Below are 20537 nucleotides of genomic sequence, written 5' to 3'. Positions count from 1 at the left end.
TCCCAAAGCTTTATTTAGCCCCATTATAGTAAGAATAACCACCTGGTTATGGTATCTGACAGATGGTGCATTTCAGCGAAAGTAGCATTTCCAGGAGAGGGGCAATATTAAAGACATGGTGAACAGGGTCTTATTGTCTTCTAGTTAAGAGGAAGTAATGTACTTGAGTTTAATTCTGTGAACTAACCATAAAATGCAACAAATATTAAATTAGATGAAAATGCACATGCCAACACTGTGGATTTTGTAAAGCTACTTAGATTTAGCATTTAATCTTTGTTTAAACTTTGTATATTACCTAATAAATGTCAAATGAAGGTGTGATAGCATGCAAACTATTAGCAAAGCTCTAGTCTTAGAATCTGCACCAGTGTGTTACAGTGATCGAGAATGGAGAATGACACGGTGAAAAAAATAATTGGTAGGCTAAAAGCCTGAGTGTAAAAATGTGCATGTAAAGATTTAGGGCCCTTTTAATAGATCTTTATTTTTACAGCCAAATTGTTCCTTCCTTACTCCTGTAAAAGGTTTGTGTCTTTTAAACAATCATTAGCCTCAGAAAAATATCACTTATGCCCTCTTGCTTTTCTTTTATATTAAGTTCTGAGAATAACTGTAGACAGGCAGATAGTGAATCGTTCACTCTAAAAGGACTTCTAGCAGTTGTTGCATTTTGGGATCATTTGAGTAGTTTCATTAAAGATGGTGGTATGAGACCAGCTGGTTCGTCATATGGTACAAGCTTGGTGTCAGCAGATTTAGAGAAATACCTGCACTGTTAACCTGAGCAGAGATCGGTGAATGCAAGTAGCCGAAGGTTAGCTGTGCACTTTAATACACAGCAGTGAGTCAGCAGGGCTTAGCTCCTAGATCACCTTTTCACATGACTGGAATCTATGCTGTGCTGAGGACTTTAGCATGAGTGACTGTCTTAGAGCAATCTGTACTAGCAGCATACATACCAACTCCCTCTAGTTTCAGCAAGTAACTGGTTTGTAATCATTTGCATTGCCTTAGAAATTTATCCGCTTAGGAGGCAGGAGTTAAACGATCCATGTTGATACAGATTCTGCAGTTTTGGACCAATTTTCAAAGAAAAGGTATGAGGCCTTTGAAAATTTGTCATTGATATAAAGCAGTATATCGCAAACTGGGGAGGAGGAGAGGCTGACTGCCTACAGGATGTGCCTCTCGCAAATAGAGGCACGTCCTGTAGGTCATCAGCCCACACCAGCGCCTCTCCAGCCGGCCCTTTTCTTTGCAGATACCTCCCACTGCTGGTGCCGGACCCATTTGAAGGGCCTTTGCACATTCACAGACAACTTGATGTCGTCATCACGATGACGCCATCACAGTGACATTGCGCACTTCCGGGAGTCTCAAGCCGGGGATACTAGGCTTAGGTTTAGTGTGCCCCCAGCTCGAGAGAGATTGCGAGACACTGGTATAAAGTATGTGCGGACTATAGTATGGGTGAAATTTAAGCTAGAAAATTGTGTCTCTTCAGATCCACACTTTAAAGGGGGTATTTTCCTGCCCTGGGAATGCTGCTGCCTCTGAGTGGGTAAAAGCATGTGCCCTGTGGCATGATATGCTGAATTCTGCTTGCACTGAGGTTATATGTTCTGCCAACCATTCTATGCAGGTAAAATGCTTTTTACCCATAGAGGCCACCACCCCTCCTCCCGTTCCTAGCTATTTATTACTACTGTGGATCTTCTTTCATACTAGGGGCACTCATTTAAGATCCCAATGAATGAAGTATCGCAATTCCGTTGGCACCTTGCACTTTTGCAGTAGACCTGCATATTTGGGCACATGAAAGGAATGCCTTATATGCAGAGGAACTTGTATTGATGAAACTGTCTTGAAAGTTCTGGCCATGGCGATGAGTCTCGAGTTGTAAGAACACAAGAGTTGTCATACTGGGACAGACTGAAAATCCATCAAGCCCAGTATCCTGTTTTCCAACAGTGGCCAATCCAGGTCACAAGTAGCGGTCAAAATCCCAAAAGAGTAAAACAGATTTTGTGCTGCTTATCCTGGATTTGTCTAAGTCCTTCTTAAAATAAGAACATAAGAGCTGCCATACTGGAACGGACAGAAGGTCTGCCTGAAAGACGATGCAGAAGGAAGAGCAGTGCCAGACCCATCACAGTCACTTGGCCACTGAGGCTGCTTGAGGAGACTGTGGAGATGTGCTGCTGTAGGGGTAACACCAGAAAAAATAAGACCTCCCTTCTACCCTTAGGCAACAGGAGTGTCCAGTTTGTCCCCTGGGGAAGTGAGAGTTGTGGTAAGATAGAAAGGAATGAGATAAGACAACTGTAATAAAGAGCGCTTGACACATTTGTAGCTCTTGCAAAATAGTGATTTTATCCAATGAAATAGATTCATATTCTCTATTAAGCAAAGGTTCCATCTAAAATCAGATCTGTCAAATAGGTAACGATTTGTAGAGAGAGGCTACCCCTCGGGTGTAATTAAGAAGGCTTACAAAAGGCCGCTATGCACATCGGGAACATCTGTTAGAGTTCTTCTGCACCCCAGGAACCAAAGATTGTTTGTATGTTGCCATATTCCTATAGGGCCGGGGTCTCAAAGTCCCTCCTTGAGGGCCGCAATCCAGTCGGGTTTTCAGGATTTCCCCAATGAATATGCATGAGATCTATCTGCATGCACTGCTTTCAATACATATTCATTGGGGAAATCCTGAAAACCCGACTGGATTGCAGCCCTCAAGGAGGGACTTTGAGATCCCTGCTATAGGGCGTTTGACATCAGAAAAATTATCAGGTCTCATTGGCACATTCTACAGTTCCATACATGCTTTGATAGTCCCCCTAGGTTTGCATATTCCAGGGGAAGAAACTTGAAGGAACTAATGATGAGCTCACAATTTAAGCATCAGAAGGCAGGATGGGGACACAGGTCACCATCGGTGTGGCTGGTATAGTGTGTGTGCTTACGTGATTGAAACACAAGGTAATTCGTCAACCATGCTTGAAGAAAGTTTATCATTTAAGATCTGTAACGGATTGTAACATGGAGATGGTGGTGTATTTAATCATCTGTCCTTGTCAACTTTTTTTATATTTTACACACGGCTAGATCTGTCAGGGTAAGAATCACCGAACATTTAAGTAAGATCTGTCGCTGTGACACTACGGCCCCTCTAACTCACCATTGGCAAGAACAATCTCACAAACTTGAGGATTTGAGGTTCATGATTTTGGAAGCTCCGTGGTTGCCTCGGGGTGGTAATTAGCAAGCTTATTTGTGGAAGAAAGAGCAGACCTGGATTTTCCACTGGCAGATGGTGGTTCCCAATGGGTTAAATCGCGAGGTGGAATGATGGTCATTCCTCCATCAGTAATTGACAGCCCTAATGGTAGAAATGTGGTGTACAGCAGAGGGAGTTATGTAATTGAACCGGAAGAGCAATTAGAAGACTATGAGGTATTGAGTATGTTTAAGCACATATTTTGTTAATTTTTTTATTAGTTGGTTTTTTGCTTTCACCTTTTAGGAAAAAGTTCACCACAAAGACCGAGGCGACTGTACAGGGGGTTCTCTGATCACCCTTTAATACACAAACGGACTAGCAATAGTTCTATGACAGACTCAGGAGACCGCATTTAGGGGCCAGTCCCCGGTTTGGGGTTCTTCTACCTTTAATGGTTCTGGACGCTTGCAGTCATTGTGAAAGGAGCAATAAATTTAGAGTGGGAACCCTTTTTTGGCAGTATCAGTATTGAAATATTTGGGACTCGCCAGTGAATTTTGTGCTCCAGTATAGTTTGGGGTTCTGCAAAGGTGACAATTCAAGTAACCTTAACTACTTTAGTCTGGATTACAAGTACAGGAATGAAATAGGCATGTACAGACCAGTTCAACTCATCTGCTTAAAAAAGTTGTCCTTTGTCAGTGGATCATTCTGAATCTTGTTTATAAAATGGTTGTGCTGGTGCTTTTGTATGAAATGCAAAAATATTTTTTGTGGAACTACACTACTTGTATATTACATAACATAACATAAAATTGTATTTGTATACCTCAATACACCATGAAGTTCGATGCAGTTAACATAAGTTAGGTAGAAGACCGTACATGAGTGGTGAGGATACAAGTAACATAGAATGGTAACTCTAGGAGGATATAATTACAAGTAACATGGGATCAGAGAAGGGGCATGCAAATGTGCAGGAGGTACGTGAATTAAGCTGGGATAATTATTATATTTTTTTTTTTTGTTGGGGCATGTCATGGGCGAAGAATGAATAGGGGCCAGTTTCATCAAAATTGCAACAGAAGATATTGATGAATGTGAAGTTACAATTAACTACATTTTGCTCCTCAAATAGTCTTGGGATGTTCTTGAGCAGAGTGCATGACTTTTGGGCACTGCAATTTGTTGTTCTCTGGGCAGCCAAATAATGTTTTCCAAAAGTCTGGCTCAATTCATTTACTTCCACTTGGAGGAGTTGAACTTGCTACTTTTGGACTAGAGAATGACACGGGGAAAAATTCTGTCCCCGTCACTGCCCCGTCCCCGGACCACCATCCTCTTCACCACCCCATCTCTGCCGTCCCCTTCACTGCCCTGTCCCCGTCGTCCCCTTCACCGCCCCGTCACCGTCGTCCCCTTCATCGCCCCGTCACCATCCCCGCTGTCCCTTTCATCGCCCCGTCCCTGTCTTCAGCGTCTTCTCCTCTCCATTCCCCCACCCCCAGCACCCTTCACATGGTCCAGCAGCTGCCTCCCGCTGGCCAGCTGTGCATTTCCCTCCCTCCCTCCCTTTCCCTTACCTTCTCTTGTGGTGAAACTGGCAATTTGTATAAGGCTATGCGCTGTATTGCAACCAGAGCCTTGAAGTTGTGTCGGGTTGCCTGCTAGAAAAGTCTCCTCCGATGCAACCGGAAACAGGAAGTTGCGTCAGAGGAGACTACCAGCAGGCAACGTGACGCAACTTCAAGGCTTTGGCTGTAATACAGCTCGTAGCCTTATAGAAATCGCCAGTTTCAACAAGATGCTGGAAGGGTAGATGGAGGAGCGATGCTATGAATGGTGGAACCATATGAGAGAGACCTTGGTGGGCATCCTCAAGGAGACAAGAGGAGAACAGTGAGTACAGAGTAGAAATGGGGTGTAAATAAAAGATAAGAAGGTAATAAGAGGCTGAGAAAGAAGTGAGAGAGGAAATGAAAGAGCTAGGGTCTGAGAGAAGGCGATGGGATGACAGGGGTGATTCCCACTTACTCCTGTGCAGTGTTGGGCATTACTTTGAAAAAATAATATATTACCAGTTACTGAAAAGATACAGTAATATATTACTAGTTACTGAAAAGATACAGTAATATATTACAGTTACAGTAATAAGTTACTGTAAAATTAATGTTACATTTACTTTTTAATTCTTGGCTGTAAGCAGTTGTTTTGACATTACATAAAATTAATTCTAGCATTTGGAAATCCATCCATTAATCTAAACAGAAAATGCTCAAGTCCTGAAACATAGGGAACCAATACAATTAGAAAGAGATTTAACTCAAATAAGAGGAAGAATTCGTGAGAATAGCTATCAGTTGAGTAGTGCAGAAATCAGTCAGACATCTACATTCAGTCCAGTAGTCCTTGGTGTGGAAGCACTGGGCAGAACTGCCTTCTGGGGTCGGTGCCAGCAAAGAAACAAAAAAACTTCTTCAGTCAGAATGGTTGATTACAGGGGTTTCAGTTTTTGAAGTGTCTTCGTTGCTTCACCTTCATCGCAACAAAGATGAAACTATAACAGCATAACTGTAGACGGAATCGAATCTTTGCAGTCAAGATAATGCCCAACAGTGCTCCTGTGACTGCCTTATGATAGCCTGAATTCCCTAGCAGTAGTACCATGAGACTATAGCTAGGTGGCAGTGACACCATTTTAAAAGAAGGCAGCCACTGAGGCAAAACCAAGGCGATAACTTCTGTTCCTAACACCACTGGGATGAGTTGGGATATGTGAGTGGGGCAAGAAGAGCTAGCTGATATGAGTGAGGGGGGATGCTGGCTGAGGTACCAATGCAGCAATGGGAGGGGTTGTAGTATACAAGTTGACTCGGGGGTTTCAATCCCTTGTACCAGCCCTGGAGGAGGAAGTTACCTGGAGCTGTAGTCAGCCTTAGTGAATTGTGGGGCGGGAAGGAAGGTGAATGCTGAAACAAAAGGGGGTGGGGAGTGAATTCTAGGGGTAAATGCTTGGGAACAGGGGGGCTTAAGTGTGAGAAGTGAGTGCTGGGGATGCTAGGAGTATGAATACTTGTAGGATGGGCTAATTTGCACTTCTTTTTAAAGACCTTCCTCTTCCGCCAATTGGGCCATTAAAAACTACCTCCTCAATATACTTCTAGTACTCTTCGCTATGACCAGTCTGGTCTCTAGAATAAGCTCTGTTATTGTGTACTGTAACCTATTTGTTGCCATGACTAGTCTGTTTTCAAACGATTGTGAATATCTACTTGTAACCCATTCTGAGCTTCTGGGAGAACGGGATAGAAATCGAAATAAATAAATCTTTTCTCTTGTTGATCAGAATAATCTGAAGTGTCATTCAGACAAGATTCTTTATTATACTCTAATCTCATTTTTATTTCATTTTGCTCATAGATTCAGAGTCGCATATTCCCACACTGTGGGGGAACTGATGTCCATTTCACTGGGATAGTTGATTGCTTTCAATACACTGTAAAGACAAAAGGCGTGATGGGACTCTGGAGTGGTCTGACAGCTAACCTGCTCAAGGTAATAACTGAGCTTCTGCACCAGCGATTGAACACAAAATTGGCTAGTGTTCCAAGAACAATATTAACATTGCTAACAGAAAAAGCATCTGTCATGGAGACATCTGCACTCGCAGATCAGACTTCCCTGCCTGGTCTTCTCTTTGTGTGTGGGTGATGCATAGAGCATTTGTTCTAGTGATGGCGCAGGACAGCAGAATGTGCAAACATCTCCTGAACAAAAGAACTGCTGTTTATACATAAGTTCTGAGCTATTTATTTTTAAAATATATACAGTGGTACCTCGGTTTACGAGTGCACCGGTTTGCGAGTGTTTTGTAAGACGAGCAAAACATTTGCAAACTTGGTGCTTCGTAAACCGAGCTTGCCTCGCTGTACGAGCGTCCCCCCGCCCGTGAACTGGCACCTTCTCCCCCCACGATCCGGCACCCCCCCGCCGTCATCGGAAACCCCCCCCCCCCCCCGCCACCATCGGGCACCCCCCCGCCGCAACCTGAGATCCCCCAACCCACCCGAACCCTCTTCATACTTCCAGTGTAGCCTCCGCATCGGCACCGGCACCAGCATGTCCTGTGCCCGAAAATCTGCTTCCTGTGCCGAGCCTTAAAGGCCCAGCACAGGAAGCAGATTTTCGGGCACAGGACATGCTGGTGCCGGTGCCAATGCGGAGGCTTCACTGGAAGTAAGAAGAGGGTTTGTGTGGGTTGGGGGATCTCAGGTCGCGGCGGGGGGGTGCCCAATGGTGGCAGGGGGGTGCCGGATCGCGGGGGGGAGGGGGCCTTCGGGGGGAGCAATGCCGGTTCTCGTGGGGGGGGAGCAGCACTGCTGGCCTCGGGGGGGGGAAGGTGGGGGGTCGGAACATATCAAAGCAAGTTTTCCTTACTTCCTATGGGGAAACTTGCTTTGATATACGAGCATTTTGGATTACGAGCATGCTCCTGGAACGGATTATGCTCATAATCCAAGGTACCACTGTAAATGTATGCATTCCATAATAGGCAATAGATTTATATATAACACTCATTGAGGGGGGTAAAAGTTGATAATAGCTTGGGGTTGCTTTTAGGAAGCTGAGAAAACCATGCTGTAGTACACAGGTGTCAAAGTCCCTCCTCGAGGGCCGCGATCCAGTCGGGTTTTCAGGATTTCCCCAATGAATATGCATAAGATCTATTTGCATGCACTACTTTCATTGTATGCTAATAGATCTCATGCATGTTCATTGGGGAAATCCTAAAAAGCTGACTGGATTGCTGCCCTTGAGGAGGGACTTTGACACCCCTGCTGTAGTATATTTAGAAAGTTTATATTTTCCCTTTGGTGTTCTGTCTCCTGTTTCTACCTTATATTTTTCAATAATGTAAATCACAGACAGAACCAGGTCAGTGGTGGCAAACTTTTCAGTATGTATGTGAAGAAGTCATTTAAAGTTGTTTCATACTGTATGTGATAGTAATGGTGGGTGGGGAAATTGGGAAAGGGGCAAGTAGAAGAGAGGCCCCCTCCTTAATTTCTGCCATGGGCCACAGCATGTCTAAAACCAGCCCTGAGAATGGATGAATGCAAGTCTCTGCTTAAATGCCTTAAGTAAAAGGTAATGAAAACATATATCAAGGGCTGTTTCTCATACTAATCTGGAGGAAAGGAGGGGAAAATTTTTTTGATTTAGGGCCAGATGCACTAAAGTCAGCAATTGTCTATCTTATCGACGGTCGCCTTTGTCTAACCATAGTTTAGCCCTTAATGGACACAGATGCTCTGCTCCATTTTTTTTAAAAAAAGAGAAAAAGCACAATCCCTACTGATGATGGCCCTCCCTGACGTGCACCTCCCCCCCGACGCACCGGGAACTAACCCCACCCCCTTCCCAGCAGTGAAAATGGAAGGACGGATATTCCCTCCCTCCTGCCATGCTGTCCCTCCCCCCCTCTCATGCGAGAAAAATTGGCAGGAGGGATGCCCTCTCCCTCCTGTCAACAGAGGTCCCCCCACGAACCATTCTCTACCCTCCCCCCCAAAAAAAGGCAAGAGGGATGTCCACTTCCTCCTACTACAGGATGCTCCCCAAACCCTCCCCCATTCGCCCCCCCGTACCTTTTTCCAAACTTGGAAGCAGGAGATAAGCAAAGTCCCTCCACCTTCAAGGCTTGCTGATCCAAAATGGCTGGCCTTCCCTCCTTGGTGCATCATGTGATGCATGGGGAGGGGGCCAAAGGCCCTGATTGGCTCAGACGCTTAAGGCCCCGCCCAAGGGAGAGGAGAGCCAATCAAGGCCTTGGGCTCCTCCCTCTCTATCCCATGTGATGTATGGGGAGGGTCCTAAGGTCCCTGGTTGGCTCTCCTCTCCCTTGGGAGGGGCCTTAGGTGTCTGAGCCAGTCATGGCCTTGGGCTCCTCCCCATGTATCACTGAGGAGGAAAGGCCTGTCATTTTGGATCGGCGGGCCTTGAAGGTGGAGGAACCATGTTTCCTTCCTGCTTCCTTCTTCAGAAAAAGGTTTGGGGGAATCATCTGGTGACATGAGGGGGGTAGACATCCCTCCTGCTTTTTTTTGTGGGGGGGGAGGGTATGGTTTGTGGGGCCCTCTGTTGGCAGGAGAGAATGGGCATAGCAAACATCCCATTTTTGGCAAAACTAACTGAAAAGGTGGTCTTTAATCAAATTTCTGACTTTATTGAAAAAACAAAAACTTCACCCCAGCCAAACTGGGTTTCGCAAACACCACTCAACTGAACACTTCTTGCTTGGCATTACAACTACCATCTTATACTATCTTGATTTTCACCAGTCCATTATACTCGTTTCTCTCGACCTACAGCCACATGTGATACTATAGACTAGTGGTTCCCTACCCTGTCCTGGAGGACCACTAGGCCAGTCAGGTTTTCAGGATAGCCCTAATGAATATGCATGGAGCAGATTTGCATGCCTGATACCTCCATTATATGCAAATCTCTCTCATGCATATTCATTAGGGCTATCCTGAAAACCCGACTGTCCTGGGTTGGGAACCACTGCTATAGACCACAGGTGTCAGTCAGTCCTCAAGGGCTGCAATCCAGTCGGGTTTTCAGGATTTCCTCAATGAATATGCATGAGATCTATTAGCATACAATGCATGCAAATAGATCTCATTGTGGAAATCCTGAAAACCTGACTGGATTGCAGTCCTCCAGGACCGACTTATAGACCACCAACTTTTACTAAATAGACTATCCTCTGTCGGTTTCAATGATCAGGTACTCAACTGATTTTAAGTCCTACTTCGCCAACCGCACTTCCAAAGTGGTATTTAATGATTCATCATCCGAAACTTATATAAACAATCACGGAATTCCTCAGGGGTCTATTCTCTCCCCACTTTTGTTCAATATCTATCTAGCTCCCCTTATGACCCTGTGCCAATCCATCAGCTTTTCTGCATTTGCCTAAGCTGTTGATATTCATTTTCTCCATCCTTTAGACCCATCAAACATCTCAGAAATTGATGATATCATTCAAAAACTAGGCACCATAAGCACATGGTTACACGAAAACATGTTGGCATTGAGTTCCCAAAACAAAAACTCTTACTATGGAAAGATGGTATATCACTATGCTCCCCAATTTGTATTGATAATATCCCACTTAAAATGGTCTTATCAGTAAAAGTATTAGGAGTAATAACTTGATCAGAAATTGAATTTCCCCAAACAAATCAGCGCTGTGGTCAAAAACTTTTTTTATATTGCAAATGATCCGTTCTCTGGCAAGCTGCCTAAACCGTATATCCCTTAATGTCCTGGTCCACTCCCTTTTATAATATCAAAACTAGACTACTGCAATTCTTTATACAAGGGTATTTCACTGAAAACTGATGCCTTCAAATGATACAAAATAACGATATCAAGATTATCACTAACTCCAGAAAATTTGATCATGTCGCCCCTCTTCTGAAAAAAGCCCACTGGTTACCAATTGCACACAGAGTTACATATAAAATAGTACTCATAACATATAAAGTTCAAATTACAAATGCCTCCAGTTTCATCGATAAACGGCTTATACCACACACTTTATCTCGTTCATTAAGATAGTCCCCTCTTTGAAAGTAATCAATACACACCAGTTCTGCAGACTGTCATGCAGAGAGACCAAAATCTGATTCTTTTCCTCAGACTGGCTAGGACTATTGATTCTGCAATCTTCCCTCAGCTCCCTCTGAAAGAGGAATGAACATTAATTTGCTGAACAGTGAAGATTACTTCCTGACTCAGGGACTGAGTTAGCTTACACCAGTTAGCTTACATTTTTATGGGTAAAAATCAGCGAAAAACATGCACAAAGCCTCATGTGGACACCAGCACACAGCACATTTAGATGAAGCATAGATGCAAAGTGCATAGTAGGCCAAGAAGGCTGAGCACAGCACAAAGTCTGAAGAGGCAGCAACTTAACATATTCTTCTGCAGTTGCTTTTTTTTTTTCTTTTTACTGCAATATATAAGATGCATATCCTTATGGAAAAAGAGCATACATAAAGAAATAGCTGAGGCAGAGGTATGCTGGAACAAAGGGCAAAGTGTAGGGCTGTTGAGAATTGCATGTGTGCACAGGTCTATATCATCACTCAGACGGGTGCTTATATCTGTACATGTATAAATCTCTCGGCAATGAGAGGAAAACTGAGCCAAGAGTGACACCACCTGAAGTTTTCATTTTAAAAATAAGTTCCTGGTTTGCTGAGAGTGGTTTGAAGAATGTGTCTAACTCTGTTCTTTAAAGATTGGGGTTTTAAGATCCTGGGAATAATAATAATAAAAAAAGTTTCCCTAGCAACAGCAGCAGATGAATCCAGAGACCAATGGGATAGCTCACATCTACCAGCAGGCGGAGATAGAGAAATTGATTAACAGGTGGTCCTATTGGCTGGCACTCCTCCTGTCTCATCAGTAATCTCTATCTCCCAGCAGGAAAAGGTCGCTATTCAACTAGCTCCTGAATTCTGGCTGTGGCTGGAACTTTATTTTCTCCTGTTGAGGTTTCTCTTCAGTGAGACTGCCATTCTGTTTCTCCTGTTGAGGTTTCTCTTCAGTGAGCTGGCAGTGCTATTTCTCCTGTTGAGATTTTTCTCTTCAGTGAGACAGGGGTGTCCGGCTGAACGGTGCCGGCTTTAGAGGTTATACTTGGGCCCCCCCTTGTCCCTGCCTCACCCTCCCTCCATTGCTAGAGGGTCTGACTGGGTCTCAATTTTTTTCTTCTTTCCCTTCTCTGTAAAAAAAAAAAAAAAGACCACAGTTGTTACATTCTGCCATGCTTTTGCTGCAAACTGGATTCAACTGGCTCTAACAACTAGCTTGTGAGTATGTCTGGCTTTTACGGTTGTTTGAACTTCAGGTTCTGTTTGGGAGTCTTAGTACTGTGGGTTCGGTCATCATACATTTAAGGTATGGATATTTTATTGAGGCTAAGTTTTATGACTAGAAATTCATGGAGGGAGCCGGGACTTCCCACCCTTTGCATGCACGCGCTTTGTTTCCTTGTTGGTTACAGCGCAGCAGTAGCGATGCGATTTCATGCTCGTACTTGTTCTCATTGTTGGGTTTCAGTGCAGCAGTAGTCCTGTTTATTCTGAGGCTCTCTTTCATCAGTGTTTGTCACGGCCATGTGCAGCTGATTGTGCAGGTGCCGGTTTCTAGCAGCGCGCATGAGATGGGATATGTTTTTTCCGGCGCTGTGGGCTGTTCTTCTGGTTATTCCCCGAGTCTGATTTTCTTTATGCAAGCCACAGCAGGGTAAATTTTGCGGGGCTCGAGTCCGACTATGTTTCTAGGAGCGTTGATGCAGCGGCCACGTGTCAGCGAGAATCAGGCGTGCGCATGGGTCTCCGGCAATGGCGGGAGAGCTGCAGCGTTCTGGTAGTTTGTTTCCAGCTGACTTTGGTCAGGGTATGCCAGGGCTTCTCTCCTTTCCGGTTCAGACAAGTTGTATGTGTTTCACCAGCTTTGGGACAAGCTTGGGCAGCTTTATATGTCTATGTCTGTGTTCCTGCTGTACTCCCTTGAAGGAAGCTGCTTGTTTAATCAGACTCTGGGGTTAGCTCTCAAGGGGTTTACCAGAGAGACTCTGACCTGTGCTAGGTCACCCAGTCTCGGTTTGTCTCCAGACTGGGGCGACATACGGCAACTCACGGCACAGTGAGATCAGCAGTAAGATAGTGCCCTGTATTTCACACAGGTGTCTCATTGTCTCTCTTGGGGTCCCTGCAGATTGAGCCTTTGTCTATTGGTAACTGTCCTTATTTGGGCCTCTGTGCTGAGCTGCATGTGTCTAGTAGTGGCACAGGATATTTATGCCTAAAGGTAGTACAAGCAGTTTCCAAGTTCGGGCTGTCTCTATGGGCATAATGACACTGCGCATATTCCTGCGGCCAGGACTCTCTTTCTCTATTTCTGAGGGGGCCTGGACTTCAGATTTCCATGCTTATCACGCTGGTTTCTCCTGTCACCATTTTCTCATGGCACATGCTAGACGGGCCCCCCGACCAGACAGAAAGGGCTGTACAGCTCCTTTTAACCAGGAGCCAGTTATCTATTCTATCAAACCCACGGAGGATCACGCACTATGTGGCTGTTAGCCTTATCCCTGAAGCTCTCATTAACGATGTGAGCTTTGTCTGATACCTGTAAGGATGCTGTTGTTTTCCACGGGGCGGTAGATGCAGCATCTTGATTGAGTCTAGTACGTATTCACTTTAAAGGACATACGTATTTCGCTCATGTTGCATGGGGTTAGTACTGTTTTCATGGTTCCAGTATATTCCTCTGTACATTGTGAACCTTGATTTTTCCTAGGAGAATCTTCTTGCAGATCCTACAGTCTCATTCTGCCATTCCCTGACCTTCTGCACTTCATTCTGAGGGGATCTTGACTTCTTCCAATGACTCTTCAGGCTTTCTCATGAGGGAGAAGACACTATAATGTCAGGTCAGAGGGCTGTGAAGATTTTTCAGGATGCTTGCATCTTTGCATTCTCCTCAGGTTTTCCAGTTCGTTCGTGGAGTCTCTATGTTTTGTGTTTCCCTTTTCAGTGTTACTGGTCCTCAGGACGGTTCTTGTAGTTCTTCGGGAACTAAGGGACGTTGTTCCACTTACTGCATGGTGCCCGAGACGAGGGCATTGGACAGGCTGGATCCCATTCTGCTGAATTAGTTTCTCGGGGTTACACATTTCTGCAGACAACCTGGGAGTATATTTACATTTTCTCTATGGACTCCTAATCGGCACTTGGTTTGCCTGCCTCTCTTGGAGCGGCGCTTTCGGTTTTGGCACATGCCATTTCGCCTACCCAAGGTTTCACGAACGTTTTAGGTGATGTGGGCGGTGGTACCGTTTTTGGCACTACCAGGCGATTCATCTAATTTCTTCTTGACTGCCTGCTTGATTCGGACGACTTCCAGTCGGGCCATTTGACTGACACGAAAAGGGTGATATCTTTTCCTCAGTTCTTTACACGTGCATCTTTGAATTTGCACAGCACTCTTTTCTCCTGTACTGTTTATAGGTATATCGGGGTGATGTTTTTATTCATATAGGAGAGACATGTGTTTCTTTCCGGAGACTTGGGCGTGGGGTCTCGGTCTCAGATTGGTATTCTTCTTCGCTTACCATGACCAAGAGTATGGGATTCTGTACAGTTTCTGGGATCTATATTGCCGACTCTACTGGGGACTTCGGCTTGCTTTCTCCTTCTTACGCTACAACAGTCGCTTTTGTTCCGGTGGTTCCCGGTATCTCAGGGTACTAATTATTTGGTATGCTCCTCCTGCATCACTCTGTATGATTTGGTGGCTCAGCGCAATTTCTCTTTTCAAGGCATGCCTCGGTCTTTGCTGGACTATCTCATGACCACCGACCATCCCGGGCTGTCGGGTTGGGGGGCTCTGTGGCTTCCATCCTCAGCTCCTGGAGTCAGGTCTTCAGAGGCGACTCAGTACTTGTTCATTCTTCTGCTCTTGAGCAGGGTCAGGCTACCTTTCTGGAGCTTCAGATCATTCTTCCGGATTGCCGCTGAGGGTCCTTTTGGTCAGTATTAAGATGGGGGTATTTCTCTACTGCTTGGGCAGTAAGTGTTGTACTCATTGGCAGGTGAAGTTGTTCTGCTTCAATGGGTGGACTCTCATCTTCGTCTTCTGTTGGCAGATCCTTTTATGGATCAGGATAAGAGTTTGGATAGACTTTCTCTCCGCGGAATCTGAGCATGGCCCATTTCTTGTATGTTACAGTGTACAGCGCTGTGTACGCTCTGGAAAGTGTGCATGTTAGTAATAGTGTAATCTTATGCATCCTGCATATTGAGATTTGTGGCTCAAGCGTTCTAGCTCTTTTTATGGAAGTGAGATCTGCTTGACCTAGACCTCATGGCCTCGTCTCTCAATTCTAAGCTTCCTAGCTTCTTCGGCGGGCCCAGGGAGTGGGAGTTAGAGGGGGTAGCTGCATGGCTCCTTTCTCGCTTCTGCCTTCTCTTTTTCAGTGTTTTCCGCTGGCTGATGATGGCTTGGATTTGCCACCTCGAGCTCGCTTTCCGGGCACAGTATTTGTAGAATCTCTGGATTGGCGGCACCATCCTTACTTTGCGGATTTGATGAGTCTTTCGACAGCCGGACTAAGAAGTTTCCTGGTATCTCCGGCTTTGCTCGCCTAGGGTCCGTTCAACATGGATATTTGTACTACTTTAGTATTACGACCTAGTTTTTTGAAAAATCTTGGCTGATGTGTAAGGATTATGCGAAGCAGGTTGTTTCTTCTCTTATCCAGGTGCTCCGGACGTCTTCTGCTTCCTTTTGGAGGTTTTTCCTTTCTTGGGTGCTTCTTAACGTTTGAACCACTCCAGAGTTCCTTTTTGGCACAGGTGTATTGCCGAGAGCTTAGCGTTCAATTCCCTTCAGCTTCTAGTGCCATTCTTAGCTTGTTACAAGGGCTAGGTATATTGCTCTTCGCTTACTTCTCAGCTTCATGTAGTTCAGGTCCTAAACAGAGTGCGGTATATTCATGCGCCTCTTAGAAAGCCCGGTTTGGAGTACAATCTTCACGTACTTCTTCTCAGTATACCGAAGGCTTCATTTCATCCTTGTCTTTTGGGACTCTAAAGGGCTGTGCCGTTGAACATGGGGTTTCTTGTGGCCATGGCTTCAGCTCTGCAGTTTTCTATGTTGCAGGCCTTGTTCAACGGGAATTCCTATTTCTGATTTCCGAAATATGGGGTATCAGTTCGGATAGTACCATTATTTCTTTCTAGGGGGGTGTCATCCTTTCTTTTATGTCATGCTCGCTTTTCCTTCCTTCTTCCTGGGAGGAGAAATTGGGAGCAGTGCTTTTATTCACTGCATTTTTTGATATGTACGTAGCGTTCTCTGTGAGCTCGGTTTCTAACGACTTTTAGTTGTTTATATCTCCTTTTCGCATTCTTCAAGGGACGCCTCAAACGTTTGGTGGTGTCCGAAGCCTCCATCGCTCAATGGGTCCAGGAGGACATTCTTTATGCTTGCTTGCTGGCAGGGAAGCGGTTGGCGAAAGAACTTCATGACCATTCCGCTGGAGCGATGGCTACTTCTTGGGCTCAGCCCAGAGGTTTTTTCCTTGGAGGAGATTTGTCTCGCGGCTAATTGGTCTTCCAAGCGTGCTTTCTCTCCCCATTTCTGCTTGGATGTGGGGGCACATGCGGTAGGGGCGTTTTGTGCTTCGGTTGTTGCGGAGGCGGCGTTTGCTTCCCACCCAGATTGAGGATTGCTTTGCTACATCCCATTGGTCTCTGGATTCATCTACTGCTGTTGCTAGGGAAGGAAAAATTATGTTCTTACCTATTAATTTTCTTTCCCTTAGACGCAGCAGATGAATCCAGAGCTCCACCCTTTCTGGATATTGTCTCTCGGTTTTTTCTTTTGCAACTTTCGCAGTTTGTTATTATGGCAGGTTGTTTTCTGTATTATTGCATTTTGAGATTTGTTATGGGAAAGAAGTTTTTTACATGCTATGCCTATTGCTGGTTACGTGTGCTTGGGCAAGGAGCTATACTGATGAGACAGGAGGAGTGCCAGCCAATAGGACCACCTGTTAATCAGTTTCTCTATCTCCGCCTGCTGGTAGATGTGAGCTATCCCATTGGTCTCTGGATTCATCTGCTGCGTCTAAGGGAAAGAAAATTAACAGGTAAGAACATAATTTTTCCTTATATACCGCAGGACCGTGAAATTCTATGCGGTTTACAATGATTAGAAAGATGCTACAGATTGAGTGGAATTTACATAATTGGAGATTAGTGGCTAACAGTTTAAGATATCAGTTGTTATGGGAGAGATTGAGATGGGAGAGATTGTGCAGATCAGCTACCTAGGTATTTCAAGAACAGGTATGTTTTTAGCTGTTTCCTAAATTCACCATAGTTATTTGCGTGCATAATTAGGGGATTACAGAATTGTTATTCTGTGCATAAATATTGATAGTGCAAAAATGTTATGTACAGATATTCAGTGGTCTCAAACCCTTGGCCCGGGGGCCCACATGCGGCCCACCAGGTACTATTTTGAGGCCTTCAGTATGTTTATCATAATCACAAAAGTAAAATTAAAACAGTTTCTTGATCATGTGTCTCTTTAGCTATAAATTACAATATTATTATTAAGATTTAGCCAAAAGGAAAGATTTATAAACTATAAAGAGTTTTACTTCATGCAAAATTGTAATTTCTTTAATAAGACATTAACTATTTTTTTCTGCGGCCCTCCAAGTACCTACAAATCCAAAATGTGGCCCTGCAAAGGGTTTGAGTTTGAGACCACCGAGATATATGCACATGCATTTCCAACCAAGAAAAAAGATCCAGGTAACATCATTGACAACAAGCTGAAGCCTTCTGCTCAGTGTGTGGCAATGGCCAAAAGTGGAAACAGAATGCTAGGAATTTTAAAGAAAGGGATAAAAACTAAGGCAAAGAATATTCTAATGCCTCTTTATTGCTCCATGGTATGAATTCACCTTGAGCATTATGTGCAATTCAGATGCTATTCATACACTCTTCTATGTTAGCACATGTTTGTTTTTTGCACTTGGCTTATCTGTATAGTACAGTATTTGGTTACTGCATTGAGGAGCAAATATTTGACATTACACTTATGCAAGGAAATCAAGCACTTAGCTTTAGTGCATGGCTCTAATGCAGCGTTATTGAATTGGCTCCTCGGTACTCCAAAAGGGAACATGACTGCACTCTTGGCTGGCCTAAGGAGAGGGTGTGAGTTATAATATTATCTGAGTAATTGAGGAAGTCATTAATAGAGGTTTGTAGTTCTGGAGGCCAGCCCTGATTCCTGCTGAGCCAGAAGTATAAAGAGGAGGAAGCTACCAGAACAAATTAAATTTAGTGTTTTTAGTTTTTAAATTATATCACGCATTTTCTTGTTTGAAGTCAACTGCAGAAGTCTCCTAGGGTGGTGGAGGGGGAATTGTCAGGGCCTTGCCCTTCTAAGGTTGTGGAAGGTGGAGATGCCGTGGGGATAGATTGTACTTTGGCATAATAACATGCTCTAATTATGTATCAGCCAAGTGAATGAAATAGAAATACAGTAGTTTATACAGAGACAACTTATGTAAAATTATATACAGTCTTAGAGATCTAATCTTTCTTAAAATATTAACAAATAAGGTTATTTATTTACTTATTTGGATTTCAATCTTTTCTTTCAGATTGTCCCATACTTTGGTCTTATGTTCAGCACCTTTGAATTTTGCAAGCGGATCTGTCTCTATAGAAATGGTTATATTGTCTCCCCTTTGAGCTACCAGTTGACTCCTGGAGTAGATCAGAGCTTGCATCCCCAGGAACTTAAAGAACTAAAGAGATGCCTCAGAAGAGGAAACTTTGAACCCAGAAAATCCATTCTAAAAAACTGACCAAGTTTCTGAAAGCATCAGCAATTTGGAATTAGCAGCAAAGAAACCACCAGTGTTCACTGTGACAAGGACTCTCTTGGCATTGGTGTTTCCAGCCACAGGCAAGATCTCATCACAAGGGCACCTTAAATCTTTCATTCAAATGGTATTGGAGGAGGACTAGGAGTTTCAAAGTGTACATGAATACTTTTTAGATCACAATTGTTACTGCAGTTTATATTTATATATATATACATATATATATTTATAGATATATATATATATATTTATAGATATATAGATAGATAGATATAGATATAGATATATATATATTTATATAGATATAGATAGATAGATATAGATATATATATATATTTTTTTTTTCCAATTCAACAGCTTTTAGTATTAAAAATCATGTATGTGATTGCAGAATAGCAAGGGCTACCTTTTTCAGCAGAAAAAGCAACAGCGATTTTTACTTCTGAGAAGGGAAGTCCATCACCGTACAAATGTATTTAACACAAGTTTTATTGTTGAGTTCTTTCCCTGCAACTCCAGTATTGTTTGGGGGGGGGGGGTTGGTTTGTTTGTTAATACCCTGTCCATTGACTTTGCTCATTGATGTCCTCTTCAGTCAAGAACAGCTATGCAATCATATTGCAACCAGGAGAATGAAGATGACACCCAGTGTAGGTGTTGCCATACTGAACTGTCTCACTATAACCACTGTGATCTGAAAAAAAAAAAATGCAGTTTAACTTTAGTTCTGAACACAAGGAGGAGAGCAAAGGGTGAGCCTTTCAGAAACAGACTGACACAAAAATGGTTTTTAAGAAAGGAATCTGATTATACCTTGTAATATTTGGCTCCATTGAGACGTAGGACTTTTGGAATCATTTTGCTTAGGTGGTCTTGTTCTAGCTCCATGGGTGCCCTAGAACTTGAATACTTCCTTTTTGTTTTTAAACATTTTTTATTATTTTATTAAATTACAATAGTGTAATACATTTAATTGAAAATAGCAAAATATTGCAGAGAATACACTATTTCAAACAAATATATAGAATCATAACTATACCCAACCCTTACATCAATTATTAATATTAATAATACTAAACATCTTTAATATGAAGATTTCATATCCATTTTTCCAGTACCTTTCCCTACCTTACCCCCCCCCCCCCATCCCATCCCAGATGTGTAGTGAAAAAACTCAGAAGGCAATACATTATCTTTTACTTTGAAGCAGCAAATAAAGCCAATGGACTCCATATTTTGTTAAATAAAACACTAAACCCTAAACATACTTCCAATCTCAAATTTGCCTGTGCCGCTTCCTCAATCTCCTGGATTTATAGCAACTGAAAAGAGAGAGAATTGATCTTGGGCTTCGACTGCTTTGGATCCTGAAGTGCAGACAACAAACCAGTTGGCACAAATGTTTAGTGGGTAGTAACCATAATATGGTGGTTAACGTCATAGACATGTAAGGCTACATTCTGCAACCGGTGCCGGTATTGGCTGGTGGCTCCCAAACTGGCACCCGTCGCTTGTCAATCATACACCAGCGCCAGTTGCAGAATCGTGGCCACGTCAAACGTAGGCGCCAGAAATGTAGGCCAGGGTTTCGAAGGCTGACATTTCTGGGGCCTTTATTTGCTGTAAATTGCAGCTACGGTCATTTCCAGCATTAGCCATATCTTCTTTGTCCTTAGGTACCTCTTTAGCAGCGATTAAGGTGCCAGTTTGGGAGGCGCTGCCCGGCAGCTAAGTTTTTGTTTGTTTGTTTGTTTACGGAGCTTTTGACGTAGGTTTGGTCACTTAGGCTGCAGGAGGCGCTGCATCACTTAA

The 20537-nt window shown here is 43.7% G+C and overlaps 1 protein-coding gene across 1 annotated transcript in view; it reads left to right on the top strand.

Annotated features, from left to right (window-relative positions):
• Positions 1-19475, top strand: part of SLC25A43 (solute carrier family 25 member 43) — a 69156-nt gene extending 49681 nt beyond the window's left edge. Inside the window, exons 4-5 of the mRNA XM_033946310.1 lie at positions 6647-6781; positions 18501-19475. Of these exons, the coding sequence (XP_033802201.1) occupies positions 6647-6781; positions 18501-18707 (342 nt within the window). The 3' untranslated portion in view covers positions 18708-19475. The remainder of the gene's footprint in view (positions 1-6646; positions 6782-18500) is intronic.
• Positions 19476-20537: the final 1062 nt, after the last annotated feature.

The sequence above is a fragment of the Geotrypetes seraphini genome, chromosome 5, assembly GCF_902459505.1.
Source record: "Geotrypetes seraphini chromosome 5, aGeoSer1.1, whole genome shotgun sequence".
Lineage (NCBI taxonomy): Eukaryota > Metazoa > Chordata > Amphibia > Gymnophiona > Dermophiidae > Geotrypetes > Geotrypetes seraphini.
This window is presented reverse-complemented; position numbering and strand designations above follow the sequence as displayed.